This window comes from Arachis duranensis, chromosome 1 (assembly GCF_000817695.3).
Source record: "Arachis duranensis cultivar V14167 chromosome 1, aradu.V14167.gnm2.J7QH, whole genome shotgun sequence".
NCBI classification, from domain to species: Eukaryota; Viridiplantae; Streptophyta; class Magnoliopsida; order Fabales; family Fabaceae; genus Arachis; species Arachis duranensis.
The window spans coordinates 89,855,565-89,869,344 of NC_029772.3; the positions used below are offsets into that span (position 1 = coordinate 89,855,565).

Sequence of the window (13,780 nt, forward strand, 5' to 3'; positions counted from 1 at the left end):
CCCCATTGTCATATTTTATTGTTTGTTCAACCAGCCGAGAAGCCTCGATCATCTGTGGATATTGACCATCATATATCGGCTGAGATCCCCGACGAACACACACAACCTAAGCTGTACAGCTTAGTCCAGAAATTCATGATTCACGGACCATGTGGGGTTTTGAACATGAGTAGCCCGTGTATGGTTAATGGGAGGTGTTCCAAGTTTTATCCAGTGCCTTTCCGTGAAAAAACATCCATAGACAGTGCAGGTTTTCCCAGGTATAAACGGTCGGATAATGGTCGTTCAACAACCAAGAGGAATGTTAATCTCGACAATAGGTTTGTTGTCCCATACAATGCAACATGGCTCCTTAAGTATGGCTGCCACATAAATGTTGAGTATACTTGCCAGACGTCTACAATTAAGTATTTGTTCAAGTATGTCCACAAAGATAATGATTGTGTCACAGCTTCATTCTTTCGATCACATGATTCAGCTGGTTCTGATGTCACTGTTGATGAAATACAGAACTACTATGATTGTCGGTATATATCTGCATGTGAGGCATCCTGGCGGCTATTCGGCTTTGAGATTCAGTACAAAGAGCCTAACGTCATCCGCCTACCTTTCCATCTTCCAAATGAACAAAATGTTCTGTACGAAGATTACCAGCTTATTGAGAATGTTATCGACGCTGCGGTCTCAAAGGACAGTATGTTTATTGGTTGGTTTAAGGCTAACAAGAATTTTGATCTGGCCCGTACGCTTACTTACGCGGAGATGCCATCACTTTTTGTTTGGGACAAGCGGGGGTATATGTGGAGGCCACGGAAGCAAGGGAACGTGATAGGTCGACTCACACATATTCCTCACTCGCATGGAGAGGAGTACTTCCTTCGTTTGTTATTGAATTATCAAAAAGGGTGCCAGACATTTGCTGATGTCCATTCGGTTGGTGGAATTGTGTACGATACATTCAAAGAGGCCTGTTATGCCCTAGGGTTATTGCAGGATGATAGGGAATTTATTGATGCACTTAATGAAGCCAGTGCGTGGGCATCGCCGAATTATATCAGGAGGTTGTTTGCAATGCTTTTGATGTCGAACAACATTGTGCGTCCTGACATGGTGTGGGAGAAATGTTGGCAACATTGCGTGGACAACTCGCTTCTTTCTGGAAGACATAACTTAGGTAAATGTTCCGTATTGCTTTTACTATCCAGTAACTGTTTCGCTATAAATTCATACCACTACGTTCAAAAACTTCCGGTCGTCTCCACCTCTTGCAGTTTGTTATGCATTTATTTTATTTTCCCTTCGTCATCGAATCAAGTTTGTTTCTTACGTAACTACGTTGCATTTTTTTGCTTTTAGGTTTCCAGCGTTCTGTTTGTGAGATTAAGTCCATCACGCTTGCCAAAATTGAGAAACTCTTACAGCCAAATGGTCGGAGCCTGAATGAATTTCCTGACATGCCGTTTCCTGATTATGCTGGTTTACCTGAACCTTCTGACACAATTTTTTTCGACGAGCTTAATTTCGACAGGACAGAATTGGCGAGTATCGCCGTGGATTTGATTTCCCGGTTGAATCGGGACCAGTGTGTAGCGTTTGACACAATAGCAACTGCAGTTCGTCATGACACTGGTGGTTTCTTCTTTGTGTGTGGTTATGGTGGAACTGGTAAGACCTTTCTATGGAATGCACTGTCTGCTTCGATAAGGTCTACGGGTGATATTGTCCTCAATATTGCATCTAGTGGCATTGCAGCTTTGTTGTTGCCTAATAGACGAACTGCTCATTCATGCTTTAAGGTTCCGCTCAGTGTTAACCAAGACTCTATTTGTAATATCAGGCAAGGCACACCCCTCGCGCGTTTTATTTCATCTGCAAAATTAGTTATATGGGACGAAGCACCTATGTTAAATAAATTTTGCTTCGAAGCGCTGGACAAATGTCTTAAGGATGTTCTTCGATTTGATCGTGGATATAATCCTCATGCTCCATTTGGTGGGAAAATTGTTGTTCTAGGAGGTGATTTCCGTCAAATTTTGCCTGTGATTCCTCGTGGTTCCCGGGAAGAGATCGTTCATTCGTGTATTAATGCTTCAAACCTGTGGCAATCTTGCCAAGTGTTGCAGTTAACTGAAAACATGAGACTTTCCCGTGGTTCACGAGATATACACGGTGTACAATTGAAGGAATTTGCTACATGGTTGCTTCATGTTGGTGACGGGTTAATTGGAGACAATACCGATGGCGAATCAGTAATTAGAATACCTGACAACTTGCTGCTTAATGTTGAGTCTGCTTGTCTGCATGATTTGGTGTTGTTCGTTTATCCTGACATCTTACTCTATTCTTCTAGCGTGGATTATTTTAAGGGTAGGAGTATATTAGCACCAACACTTGATGTCGTAACTGAAGTAAACAATCATGTGATGTCTTTGATCCCTGGCAACAAGAGGGTATACTTGAGCTCTGATACCCTAATTAGTGAAGATGGTCACCTGGAATCTGAATTATATACAATGAGCACCGAGTCATTGAATGCTAAATTGTTCAGGGATTCCCCAACACCGGTTAGTTCTTAAAATCGGTGTTCCTGTCATGCTTCTTCGCAATGTTGACCAATCAAAAGGACTATGCAATGGTACGCGCATGCAGGTTAAACGTCTTGGTGACCATATCATTGAATGCGTCTGTATTTATTCCCAGGATGAACATGTCACCCAATAATGATACATTACCAATAAGGTTTACTCGACGCCAATTTCCGGTTGCTCTGTGCTTTGCGATGACCATAAACAAGTCTCAAGGTCAAACGTTGTCAACAGTTGGCGTCTATCTTCCGAGGCCTGTTTTTACTCATGGTCAGCTTTATGTTGCGCTTTCTCGGGTCAGCATGCATTCTGGACTAAAGATTTTATCTGTTGACTCTAACGGCAAAGTTTCAGATCATACTATTAATGTAGTCTACAGAAAAATTTTTACCGGGATACTACCTAACATTTTCCCTTGATCAGTTTACCTCTCATGTGCTCCTTCAGTAATCTTTTCGGTACGCAGTCTTCTAGCTCTTAAAGTATAAATGAAGGACATTTTTCTGTTAGTTAACTATATATAAATATTATTTTTTATATAATACATCTCTATACAAACAATTATTTTTAAAGGAAAATTCTAGAGGGCTAACAATTTTGTTTATTTTTTCCCATCATGTAATCTGTAGATAACGATGAGTCATTCGATAAAATCTCGCACTAATTTACCGACATTAAATCATCATTGATAATTACTTGATGCTGCCAATCATAAACACGACTGGCCGCAAGCATTGTTTATTTTTAAATAATTTTATTCGTTTTCCTATTGAATAATATTTATTTACAATTATTATTTTAATACCCGTGCTTGGCACGGGGGATAAAACTAGTTGAGATTATGAAGTGTTTTTTTTTTTCCTTTTTACGGTCCCGAGTCGGGTCAACACCACCCGGACCAAGGCAACCCGAAAAACATAACCAATACTTTCCCCCTGTAACGCCCTTTTTTTTGTCATTGTCCGGTGCCCAAAAGACCCAGACCAAACACTCCCATAACCCAACCCGACCCGGAATTGGAGATACTTCTTCCCCAACACTGCCTGCTGCAACTGCGTTCCATTCCATGGCTAAAAACACCCAAAATTCGACACTTCAATGTTGCCTCCCCATGCAAAGAAGTTGCTGTTCCCGCACCTCACCGTGTAACGCCCTTTTGAAACTTGAAACCCGTCGCTGCACTGTGGAAGTTGAAGGCTTGATCGAGAGAGAGAAACTGAAGGAGGATTAAAATGGGTTTGACCCATTCTTTGTTTATTGGGCCGTGGGCCAGTTGACCCAAAAAGTGTTCTCTTTACAAACTCCACCGACAGAACCCCCTGGTGTTGGTCGTAGCAGCCACCGCCACCAGCAGAAGATGAATGATTCGTGTTCGGAGACCGTTAGATTGATGAAGCTTGCAATAGATCAGGCAAACTTAGCTATGGATGCCCTTGAAGTACCCGTTGGGTAAGTCATCTACTTCCATTTCCATAAAATTTGAATTTTGAAATTACGATACCAAACACTGAACCTGTGAACAACTTGCAATTGAATACATTATGTCGTGGCAGCTGTGTGATTGTTCATGACGGGAAGGTTATATCCTCCGGCAGGAACCGAACCACTGAGACTAGAAATGTAATTTCATCCATTACATTACCTCTTTTCTTTTCTCATCTAGTTTTTGTTGTTTGGAACTGTGGATTATTTGTTAATGATCTTTTTCTTTTTTTTCACAGGCTACTAGACATGCAGAAATGGAAGCAGTGGACGTGCTTTTAGAGCAGTGGCAGAAAAATGGATTATCAATGTCTGAGGTTGCTGAAAAGTTCTCAAACTGCACCCTTTATGTTACCTGTGAACCATGCATAATGTGTGCTTCTGCTTTGTCCATTTTAGGTAGGTAGGTAGGTAGGTATGTTCCCTTAACTGTTTCCTCACCCATTTGTATGAACTTGGTGAGTTGTATTCAGGTATAAAGGAAGTGTTTTATGGGTGCTCAAATGATAAATTTGGAGGTTGTGGATCAATATTGTCATTGCATCAAAATAGCACTGACTCACCCAACAAGTATGCTTTCCCAAAATCAATTCTTTTCATTTTTGTTGTGTTGAACTGCAACTCATCATTTATATTAGATTCCCCTTTTTTCTGATCAATAGTGAAGTTCCACTGGGAAAAGGGTTTAAATGTACTGGAGGTATAATGGCATCAGAAGCGGTGCTTCTCCTGCGAACATTCTATGAACAGGGAAATCCAAATGGTTGGTTTTTTCTAAGTTTGACTATGTATTTCGAACGCTTTTTTTTGTCAGTTATTTTATATTTTTATAACTTTTCTTAATGTTATTCTCAGCTCCGAAGCCCCATAGGCCTGTAGCAGTAGCTTCTGACAAGAATGAACTTGAACTTGTACATCAATAGGTTGGTTTTCATTATTATTTTTTTTTTCATGTCACTAATATTGTGCTTTATACTAGTTTCTTCTATTGTTTTATTTCTGTCCAGTTAGTTGCTGATATGGTTGAAGCTGTCTTTCAATGTCCAGCACAAGAAGAATGCTTAAGGCTGACCAATTAGAAGAATGTGAGGGATTTGGAATATAATGCTGTTCATCCATTCAATTCAATGAGAAAGGCTTTGTTTTAGTTTGTCATTGATGTATGATTATAGAATACTTGATTTTGAAAAAAAAAAAGGAAAGATTTCATCTGATTTTATCTTGATAAATGACCCTTATCACTGCTATATATTGAAATGAATGATGTAATTACAGATTTTCTGGGTACCAAAGTGGCTAAGTTATTGTTGATCACAAAGTTTTCTTACCTTTTGGAGTTTTGATTCTCTTAACATATTGATGCAAGAATGAATAAAAATTACTACATAAAACAATTAGTTTGTGATGAAATTTAATTGTACAAGTTTAAGATGAAGGTAGCCGATATGGAGAACCACACTTATAGAAATACAATTATGCCGCATTTATAAATAATTTGATTATTATTAAACTTCAAAACAATTGCTTCCTCTAAACATAAAAGGTGAGGCATGAAAATTGGATTAACAATGAACATGTAGTACAATTTCTTACCCTGCTGTGTTGATGTAAACAAAAAAATTAAAAGAGAAACCAAAAAAAGTACTATGCAACCTTTTCCCTTAACACAGCAGTGGGCACATACATAATTGATGGTTCATTAGAATGGGATGCATTAGAAGCATTTGCCCTGTAATTTAGAATTGCAGTTAATTTTTGCCTCAAATTATCCAATTTAGCCTTCACTTTGCTCAGTTTTTCAAATTCCAACTCTGCTGTATGTGAGTGCCCTTCAAATGCAGAGTTCAACCTCTTCTTTTTATTTTTCAACAGTTTCATCAAGCATACATCATCACTGAGCTCCTCCAACTCCTGAAGAAAAAAAGTAAAATGCTATTTGCCTTCATATCGTTTAAATAGCAGTGTTTACTGTCAAACACACAATACATAAAAAATTGAAGACAGAAATGCACCTTATCGCCCTTTTCTCGCTGGGTTGGAGATACTTCTGATCGTCTTTTCTTTCTACCACTGACAGCCTTACCATTCTTCAGAGAATGATTAATAATATTTTCTGATGCTTTTGGTTTCGAAACCTCAGCTCTCTCCGAGTCTTGTAACCTGTTATCCTTTGAACCAGAAGTCTGAGGCAGATCAGCTCCCTCAGTGTGTTGCTGAACAAAAGCCACTCATATTAGAGTTTGTTGCAAAAGCTTGATCAATGCAGCGGTACAAGAAATTGCCTAGAAAAATGCAGAGAAATTGGAAAAAGGCTAGCAAAATAAAGCAGTTTACCTTTCTGCTTTTGAGTGCTGAGTAACGTGCATTTTTGAACCATTTGCTAACCTGTATTTGCTGAAACAAATCAGTATCTGAAAGCTTGAACCGATAAATAGCAACATTTGTTTTTCTTGTGGAAGATTCAAACTATGGTTTGAGAAAAAGGATTGTTTCTTGTAGCTTTTGTACAAACTGTGGATGAGGTTTCAAAAGTTAAACCAAACATGCTAAAAGAGCAGCTACACATGAAAGAAGATTAAATGCAACTATAGAGAGAAAGTTAAGCTGTTCAGATGCAGATAAAAATAAGATACTCTTTAATACAGTAAGTCATAACCTTCTCAATATCAAGTCCCAACTCTTTCGAGAGAGCCAACTTCGTGGATCTTGGAGGAAGTTCATTCTCTGCAAAGACTTGGCGAAGCTTCTGGTTCATTTCATAAGAAATGAAAGCAACATAAATCAGTGCATAAGCAACTCGATATATATATAGTGAACATAAAGAAAATTACAAGGGTTACCAATAGTACCTCAACTGCTTCACGAGGAATCCGAAAACAAGACCTCTTGATTTGTTTGCTCGGAGAACCTTCTCGTTCCATGTTGATGTTCTCACTATTGTGAATTCTATTCTGGCATTCATGCAAAGTCATGAGAGTATCAACAGCATCAGACTCCTTGTCTCGTCGCTTTCTTTTAGTAGGACCCCAGTCTTCATCTTCGCTCACTTGTTCACATGCAGCAGCATCCTTCCCAAACATTTCCTGAAATATTGTACTCAAATGTAACTTTGCATAATTTAAGTCATCCTTCAAATAAGGATAGCAATAAAATAAAATAAAAGCTCTAATTCTTAGTAATATTCCAATCACAAAATTTGTCCAAATAAAACAAACATTATTTGCCACCAGTTCGTAAATTGGCATAATTTTGTAATGTGAATCAGCAACCCTACATGCCAATAAAAAGAGGAACACATTTAAAACATTAAATTCTAAACTACATTAAAGCCAGTAATCTGTAACTTCCGTGCTAGCACAAAGGTTGTAACTTTAAACATTCAGGACTACAATTTTACTTTCATTAATGAAAAATTTTCCTTACATCATAAAGTTGCTTGTAATCAACTGTTTTTCGCTGCCTGGGGCCACAGACATTTTCCTCAGATTCATTAGAATCTATGCATCCATCAAGAGATGAATATTCATGGTTGAAACCTTCATCTACTAGAGAACATTCACCATCCGAAGAACATAAACTGGTAGAACTGCTTAAATTATTAGATGCATCATCATTGCTTCCTTCTGTGTTGATGTTATGGCAGACCTCTCTCCTCTCCGGATCATAATCATCGTCTTCAGAATCATCTGATGGCCATTCTTCCTCAGGGTTCAGTAATGCAGTATCACCATCAGGTTTAGCAGCCTCTTCTTTGAATACATCCTAAGTTTATTAAATAAAAGCATTGTTAGTTGAACCAGTAGATTATACAGAATTCAATCCTCTAAGTAGAGTGAGCACTTTTGAAAATAAACTGCAAGTGATAACATATTGATGAGAAAGTCAAGACAAACCTGCCAAGTACTGTGTAAGGAGAAGTGAGTTCCAAGATGAGCATTCATTGCCCCCAGTATTTCCATCTTACATCCACAAAACTTGCAAAGCCAGCCATGTTCTCCAGGAGGAACTATAATATATAATTAAACTATTAATTATCCAAGGAAGTCAGCACACTGGAGGCTACAACATACAAAACAATTTCATAAACATAGGTGCAAACTCACTATTTTCAGTGTCTAAGGCAGGATCAAGACATTTTTTGTGAAAAGTGCGATTGCATGTACCATCACATCGTATAATATCCTTATCTCGAAGAGCTTCTCTCAAGTTGCACTTCTGACAGTATTTCTAGATGTAGATAAAATATGTTAATGACTACATGGATTTAAAATTGCAAAACTTCCACACAAATATAGGGTGATAAACATGCTCATGAGTCTAGGAATGAACGCAAAATGCTTGAACATTACAAATTGAATCTTTTACAGTTTTTGTTTGCTCACATGTTCATGGCAGTTAGATCCATCTGGAACAATGACAGAATCTTTGCTGCTATTCAACGAACTAAGAGAATCCAATTGGTGAATAGCATCACGAATACTAAGTTTACATTTTAAAATCTGCTTTCGAGCTCTTTGTAGCTCCTTTTCTGGCCTAATCTTTTCTCGACTGCAATTGGCATTTCCATAAAATTTACATCAGGGTAAGGTAGCTAATAGTTAATTTATCACCATGCCTTACTGCAAAAGGGTAACAGCTACTTATAACCAATAATTAAAATCAATGAACAAAAGGGTAACAACTACTTACATAACCAAGAAAAGGGTAAGTATAAATATTTTCTTACCAAAAAAAAAAAGAAAAAGAAAGGACTATAAAAGGTTTATAGTACCTCTGGCCTTTCCAACCTTCTCCAGAGTAAGCATCAATAAGGTTCTGCTCTAGCTTCATTTTGATTAATAGATATCTTGTTCTGCTCTTGAGGCGAGAAGCATCATCGATATCTGCATTATTCCTCTGCCTTTTCTTTTTTCTCTTTCTCTTTCTGTTTTGAAGCTTTACCTTGCCATCAACATCTTTACCCTCTTTTTTAGACCTAAAAGAAACCTTTTCACCCTTTAGCTTTGAGGACAACTTCTTTGAAGATTTATCATCAGTTTCATGCAAACTAAACCTAATAATCAATTTCTTTTTTGAAGGCTCCTTGTTAGGCCCTTTGATGGAAGGGTCAGTAGCTCTCTTCCTTGACATGTTAGATGCATTTCTTTGCGTGTGAGATTTTGGTTTCAGCTTATGCTTCTTCCCTTGGCACTTTGTGCTTTTTGATTTGACTCTCAAGGATGAATTTAGCTTTGACTCAGTTTTTGCCTTTGGATGAATGGACTTTTGCAACCCTCTATTATTTGACTTCTTGCCATCCCTCATCTTAATGTATTGCTACCAATCCTGAAAGGTGAAAATTGGGAAGAATTACATCAAAATTACTTGTAGTTGATAATCTAGATCAAATCATTCAGCACAAATTTTGTACGAAGAAGGGCATTGATTAACAGAAACTGCACTCGGAAAAGCAGAGCCATTGGAAAAACATAATCACACAACACAAGAACCCTTATTGCACAGGGACAAAAACAATGCATATGAGATCGAATCAGCATTGAACAGTGAATAGTTAACCAAAAAGCCAGACGAAAAATGGTTCCAAAGATTTCAGCAAAAGATGAATCTGGAGCTGGTGGAACATTACAAGACCAAGTAGAATACTGAATCAAGAATTGATGAATTCAGTAAAGAAGGGAAGTTGAATTTGTATGATGCTTAAGACCCTGATCAATTTAAAGAGTAAAGACTATATTATAAGACACTGCAAAATAAGCAAATCATTAGTCTCGTCAATCTCTTCTTCGAACCATGATTCAATCTTCGAAAGAGCCATTTTTGTGATCAGAAAAGGAACATACCAAATACCCCAAAGTGATCACTGCGACAAATAGCTGAAAAAGGCCTTGACTTGAATCCAGATGTTAAGACCCAAATAAGTTCCTATTGCAAAGAAAAGAAACCCACATGAGTTTTGAGGCAAATTAACGAAAACCAACATGTAATGGAAGATTAATATGGTGAAAGATTAGAACTTTATATAGCTCTTAAGCTGTCACACACGCAACACAACATGGGCACGAATGAATTAAGGAATGTGCTAAAACTGCATCATCAAGTGAAAGTTTTGTGATTGATTTGAATTTGAAATTGGGACTCAGAATCCCAATGTTGATGTGTGGACCAGTCGCCGGAATAGGCTTTACCTGTTGTTGTTGTTGTTGTCGACGTTGCTATGCTATGCTATGAAGTCGTCGTCTTTGTTTTTTCTCTTTTGGTTTTGGTCTTTTTAACTGAGTAGTTTGTGTTTTGTGGCACAACAAAGAAAAGAAAAGAAAAAACAGTTTTGCTCTTTGGGGAAATCAGATTCCTTGCTGAAAGTCTAGGTATATATGAATATGAATGAATGTGGTGATTTGTATCTTGAATGTGTGTGTTGGACTTTTGATGTGTCTCTCAAACTTGCATTGCAATTTAGGAAGCAGAAACATAGATGCATTGCAGCATTCTTCTTTGAAGAAGATATATCTGGTTAGTTATTTTGAGAAAGGGAGAGTTTTTTTTTAAAATAAAAAAAAAATTGGTCATCTTGTGATCTTCGAATAGATATCCCCAAAATTGAAAGTTTTTTTAAAGTATATTTTTGTACTTGAGATTTGATAAAAGATTCAAAAATACTCTTAGGTTTTATTTTATTTCAGTTTTGTCTCAAAAGTTTTCAATTTGCATCAAATATATCCTGAGGACAAATTTTTTAAAAAATTTAAGACCAATTTAACAACAATTTCATAAGAACAACTCTTCAACACAAACAAATCAAACATAATTTTCATACATTATTGTTAGATTGGTCTTAAATTTTTTGAAAATTTAGCCGTCGAGGATATGTTCGATGCAAATCGAAAACTTTTAAGACAAAATTAAAACAAAATAAAACTTAAAAGTATTTTTAAAACTTTTACCAAACTTTAGAGACAAAAAATATATTTTACCTTTGATTTTATGTTTGTTAAATCCAAATAAAAGTATTTGTAATTTTGCATTAGGTTCTTCTTATTGTGTGAGCTTAGGTTAATTCAATGATTAATTCACTTGTTCGTTTAATCTTATATATTTCATTCTATTTTATTACAAAAATTTGATTATTTTGAGTGTTTCTCAATTTTTTTGACCCAAAAAATCGATAAAAATTTAGATACAGTTAATTTTAGATTGTTAGATAAAAATTTAATTAGATTAATCAATTTATTTAATTACTCTCAACTAATTATACTTAAGTTTTCACCAAAAAAATTCTAGTTTTGTCATATTCAACTCAAATTAATATCAAATTTTAGGGAAAAAACATAATTTTCATTTAAGATGAATATTTATATCATTATTTTAAAATTTGGACCAATTAGATCTCAAGTTAAATATGCTTTTTGTAGTTTAAATACTCTTCTCTTGGTGATTAGTTTATTAAATACACTTCAATTACAAATTTTACGGGTTATTAAATAACGAAAACAAAAAAACCCTTATGGATTAAATTATCAATTCATTATTATATACAAATTTTGTTTGACATAAAACAAGTAATCCTGATATATACATGTATGTGTTAAGTGTGATGAATTTAGATCTTTTAAAGAGAAAAATTTTAAAATAAATAACAGGCAGCGAATTAGTCACTATTATAAATCTTGTTATATGCACGTTATAAAAGTTAGTTATTAAATTAGTTATTATGTATTTATATATAATATATATAGTAGTTAATTTATTTTTAATATATACTTTATATAAATAAATAATTTTTAGTTTACATATAACATGATTGAATTATTATGAAATTGTATATTTTTAGTAAAATTCCCGCACAAATTGATAATTAATATATACATCTCACTCTACAAGTATTATCACTTCTGAAGATTCAAACATGTAACAACCAAGTATCTAAACGAAGAAAGGAAATATGTTTGGCAATGGCAATTAAACACAAAATACAATTGAAAAATAATACTAATAAAATTGTGGTCAATAAATAGGAGAGACCAATAAAAAATGAGATTAAGTATTGAACACCATCTAATATTTTTTTTCATTAGAGATCTACTCCCGTCAAAATTAAATAATTAATCATACCAAAAGTTATTTTAATGCGAATAAATGAACTATAAATGTTGTTTGTTCAAATTTAATTTGGGATTTTACTAAGATTTGAATACATCCCTTAGACAGTGTTTTTGAGTTCACAATCATCATTCCTTAGGTAAAACAGAGACAAAAAGATCGAAACTAAGAGACAGAGATTGAAATAAATTTTTTTATTCTGTTCGATATAAAATGGGAGATAAAAATTGAAATAAGAATGAAATTCTAATTTAATTTGTACAAAAGGTAAAATTAAAATTAATTAATTGAAATAAAAATATTTTAGGTATAAAAAATTATTAAAATTTTAGTCTCTATATCTAAAAATTTTAGTCTTTTATGTCTCTACCTTTTAGAAGTACTGAAATATTGAAATTTTGGAGATAGAAACAGAAATTTAAGTAGCAGTTTCTAAATCAACAAACATGATAATGAGTCTCAATTTTCTAATCTCTTTTTCAGTACCTCCAAACAAATACTACTTTAGAGACGAACAGTACTTGATAAGTCTGAAAAATCTCAACAAGTCTTCAAATAATCTTTTTAATCATAATTACTTTACAGAAAAAAAAAAAACTATTTTTCTAAGAAATGTTGTTGTTTTCATTTTTCCGCAATAACAGCATGCACGAAAACTAACTCCGTTATTGACGGAAACTAGGTGATCATGTTTTGGATATAACTTAACTCATGCCATCCAATTGCATGGAAGAATGGATCCTTTATTTATTTTTTAATTGATTTTGTAAGTGTGATTTCACATCATAAAAATTTAAGTTGGACTAAAAAATATGTGAAATTTTTGTTTGTTACATGTGAGATCACATTAATTGAAAAAGAAAATTAAAAATTTATTTTTCTCTAAAATGGTGATATGAAAATAGTTAAAATAATTTTTACATAAAAATAATTATTAAAATATAAATACATATTATATTAAATATTTTGGTGAAATATAAAAAATTATCTATCATTTTTAACTATTAGTTCACATGAAAATTATTATAAGTATTTTTGTATTTAACTAATTTGAGTTGGTCAAACGATTAATTTATTCATAATTTATTGGACCTTAGATGAAACTTAAATAAAGAAATTATTATTGTTATTATTAGCACGATTGTACATTTTTTTATATTCTGTTTTATTTCATGTATCTAATAAATTAAATTAAATGATAATCAATATGAGATTGATCAATAATCTTGAGTCTAAATTATTAAAAAAAATTAAAAATAATATTTACATATAAAAAAATCAACCATAAAATTAATTATTATATATTTGTATATAAAATATATACGTTGTTTAATTTTTTTAAATATATAATTCGTATTTGAATATATATTATATACTAAAAATGATTTAGTGAGTAATTTTTAATGTAAAAATAAGTAAAACATCAAATTAAAAAAGAAATCAAGAAATCGAACAAAGTATTCCAGGTATAGATCAGATTCTTTATTTTTTTTAAAGACAAACTGTCTTAATTATAAAACATATAATTAACATTTATTATTTTATATTCTAATCTAAATATTTCCATACAGGAAATATGACAATTTCTTTCTGCCTTCACTAACCTTCATATTTTA

General features: G+C 34.0%; 3 protein-coding genes across 6 annotated transcripts; 2 read left to right on the forward strand and 1 right to left on the reverse strand.

Annotated features, from left to right (window-relative positions):
* The first annotated feature begins 180 nt into the window (after positions 1-180).
* Positions 181-2,576, forward strand: LOC107458035 (uncharacterized). The gene is made up of 2 exons (XM_016076229.1): positions 181-1,174; positions 1,357-2,576. Exons 1-2 carry the CDS (start codon positions 181-183, stop codon positions 2,574-2,576), a joined length of 2,214 nt encoding a protein of 737 aa, XP_015931715.1.
* Positions 2,577-3,580: 1,004 nt separating this feature from the next.
* On the forward strand, positions 3,581-5,359 carry LOC107496293 (tRNA-specific adenosine deaminase TAD2). 4 transcript variants are annotated; one of them, XM_021143752.2, is made up of 7 exons: positions 3,581-4,034; positions 4,139-4,205; positions 4,307-4,466; positions 4,541-4,637; positions 4,730-4,830; positions 4,923-4,990; positions 5,065-5,359. In XM_021143752.2, the coding sequence occupies exons 1-6, from the start codon at positions 3,943-3,945 to the stop codon at positions 4,988-4,990; spliced, it is 585 nt and encodes a 194-aa protein (XP_020999411.1). In that variant the 5' UTR covers positions 3,581-3,942; the 3' UTR covers positions 5,065-5,359. The 4 variants fall into 4 exon arrangements, with proteins under 4 accessions (XP_020999411.1, XP_015973007.1, XP_052108326.1 ...); XM_016117521.3 differs by having other exon boundaries at positions 5,075-5,359; XM_052252366.1 differs by having other exon boundaries at positions 5,079-5,359.
* Positions 5,360-5,558: 199 nt separating this feature from the next.
* On the reverse strand, positions 5,559-10,531 carry LOC107496286 (pathogenesis-related homeodomain protein). Its single transcript, XM_016117508.3, has 12 exons — positions 10,253-10,531; positions 9,908-9,989; positions 8,839-9,392; positions 8,450-8,615; positions 8,171-8,294; positions 7,961-8,073; positions 7,491-7,829; positions 6,917-7,150; positions 6,724-6,813; positions 6,402-6,452; positions 6,080-6,280; positions 5,559-5,978 (listed from the first exon to the last, which is right to left on the reverse strand). The coding sequence occupies exons 3-12, from the start codon at positions 9,369-9,371 to the stop codon at positions 5,712-5,714; spliced, it is 2,118 nt and encodes a 705-aa protein (XP_015972994.1). The 5' UTR covers positions 9,372-9,392; positions 9,908-9,989; positions 10,253-10,531; the 3' UTR covers positions 5,559-5,711.
* Positions 10,532-13,780: the final 3,249 nt, after the last annotated feature.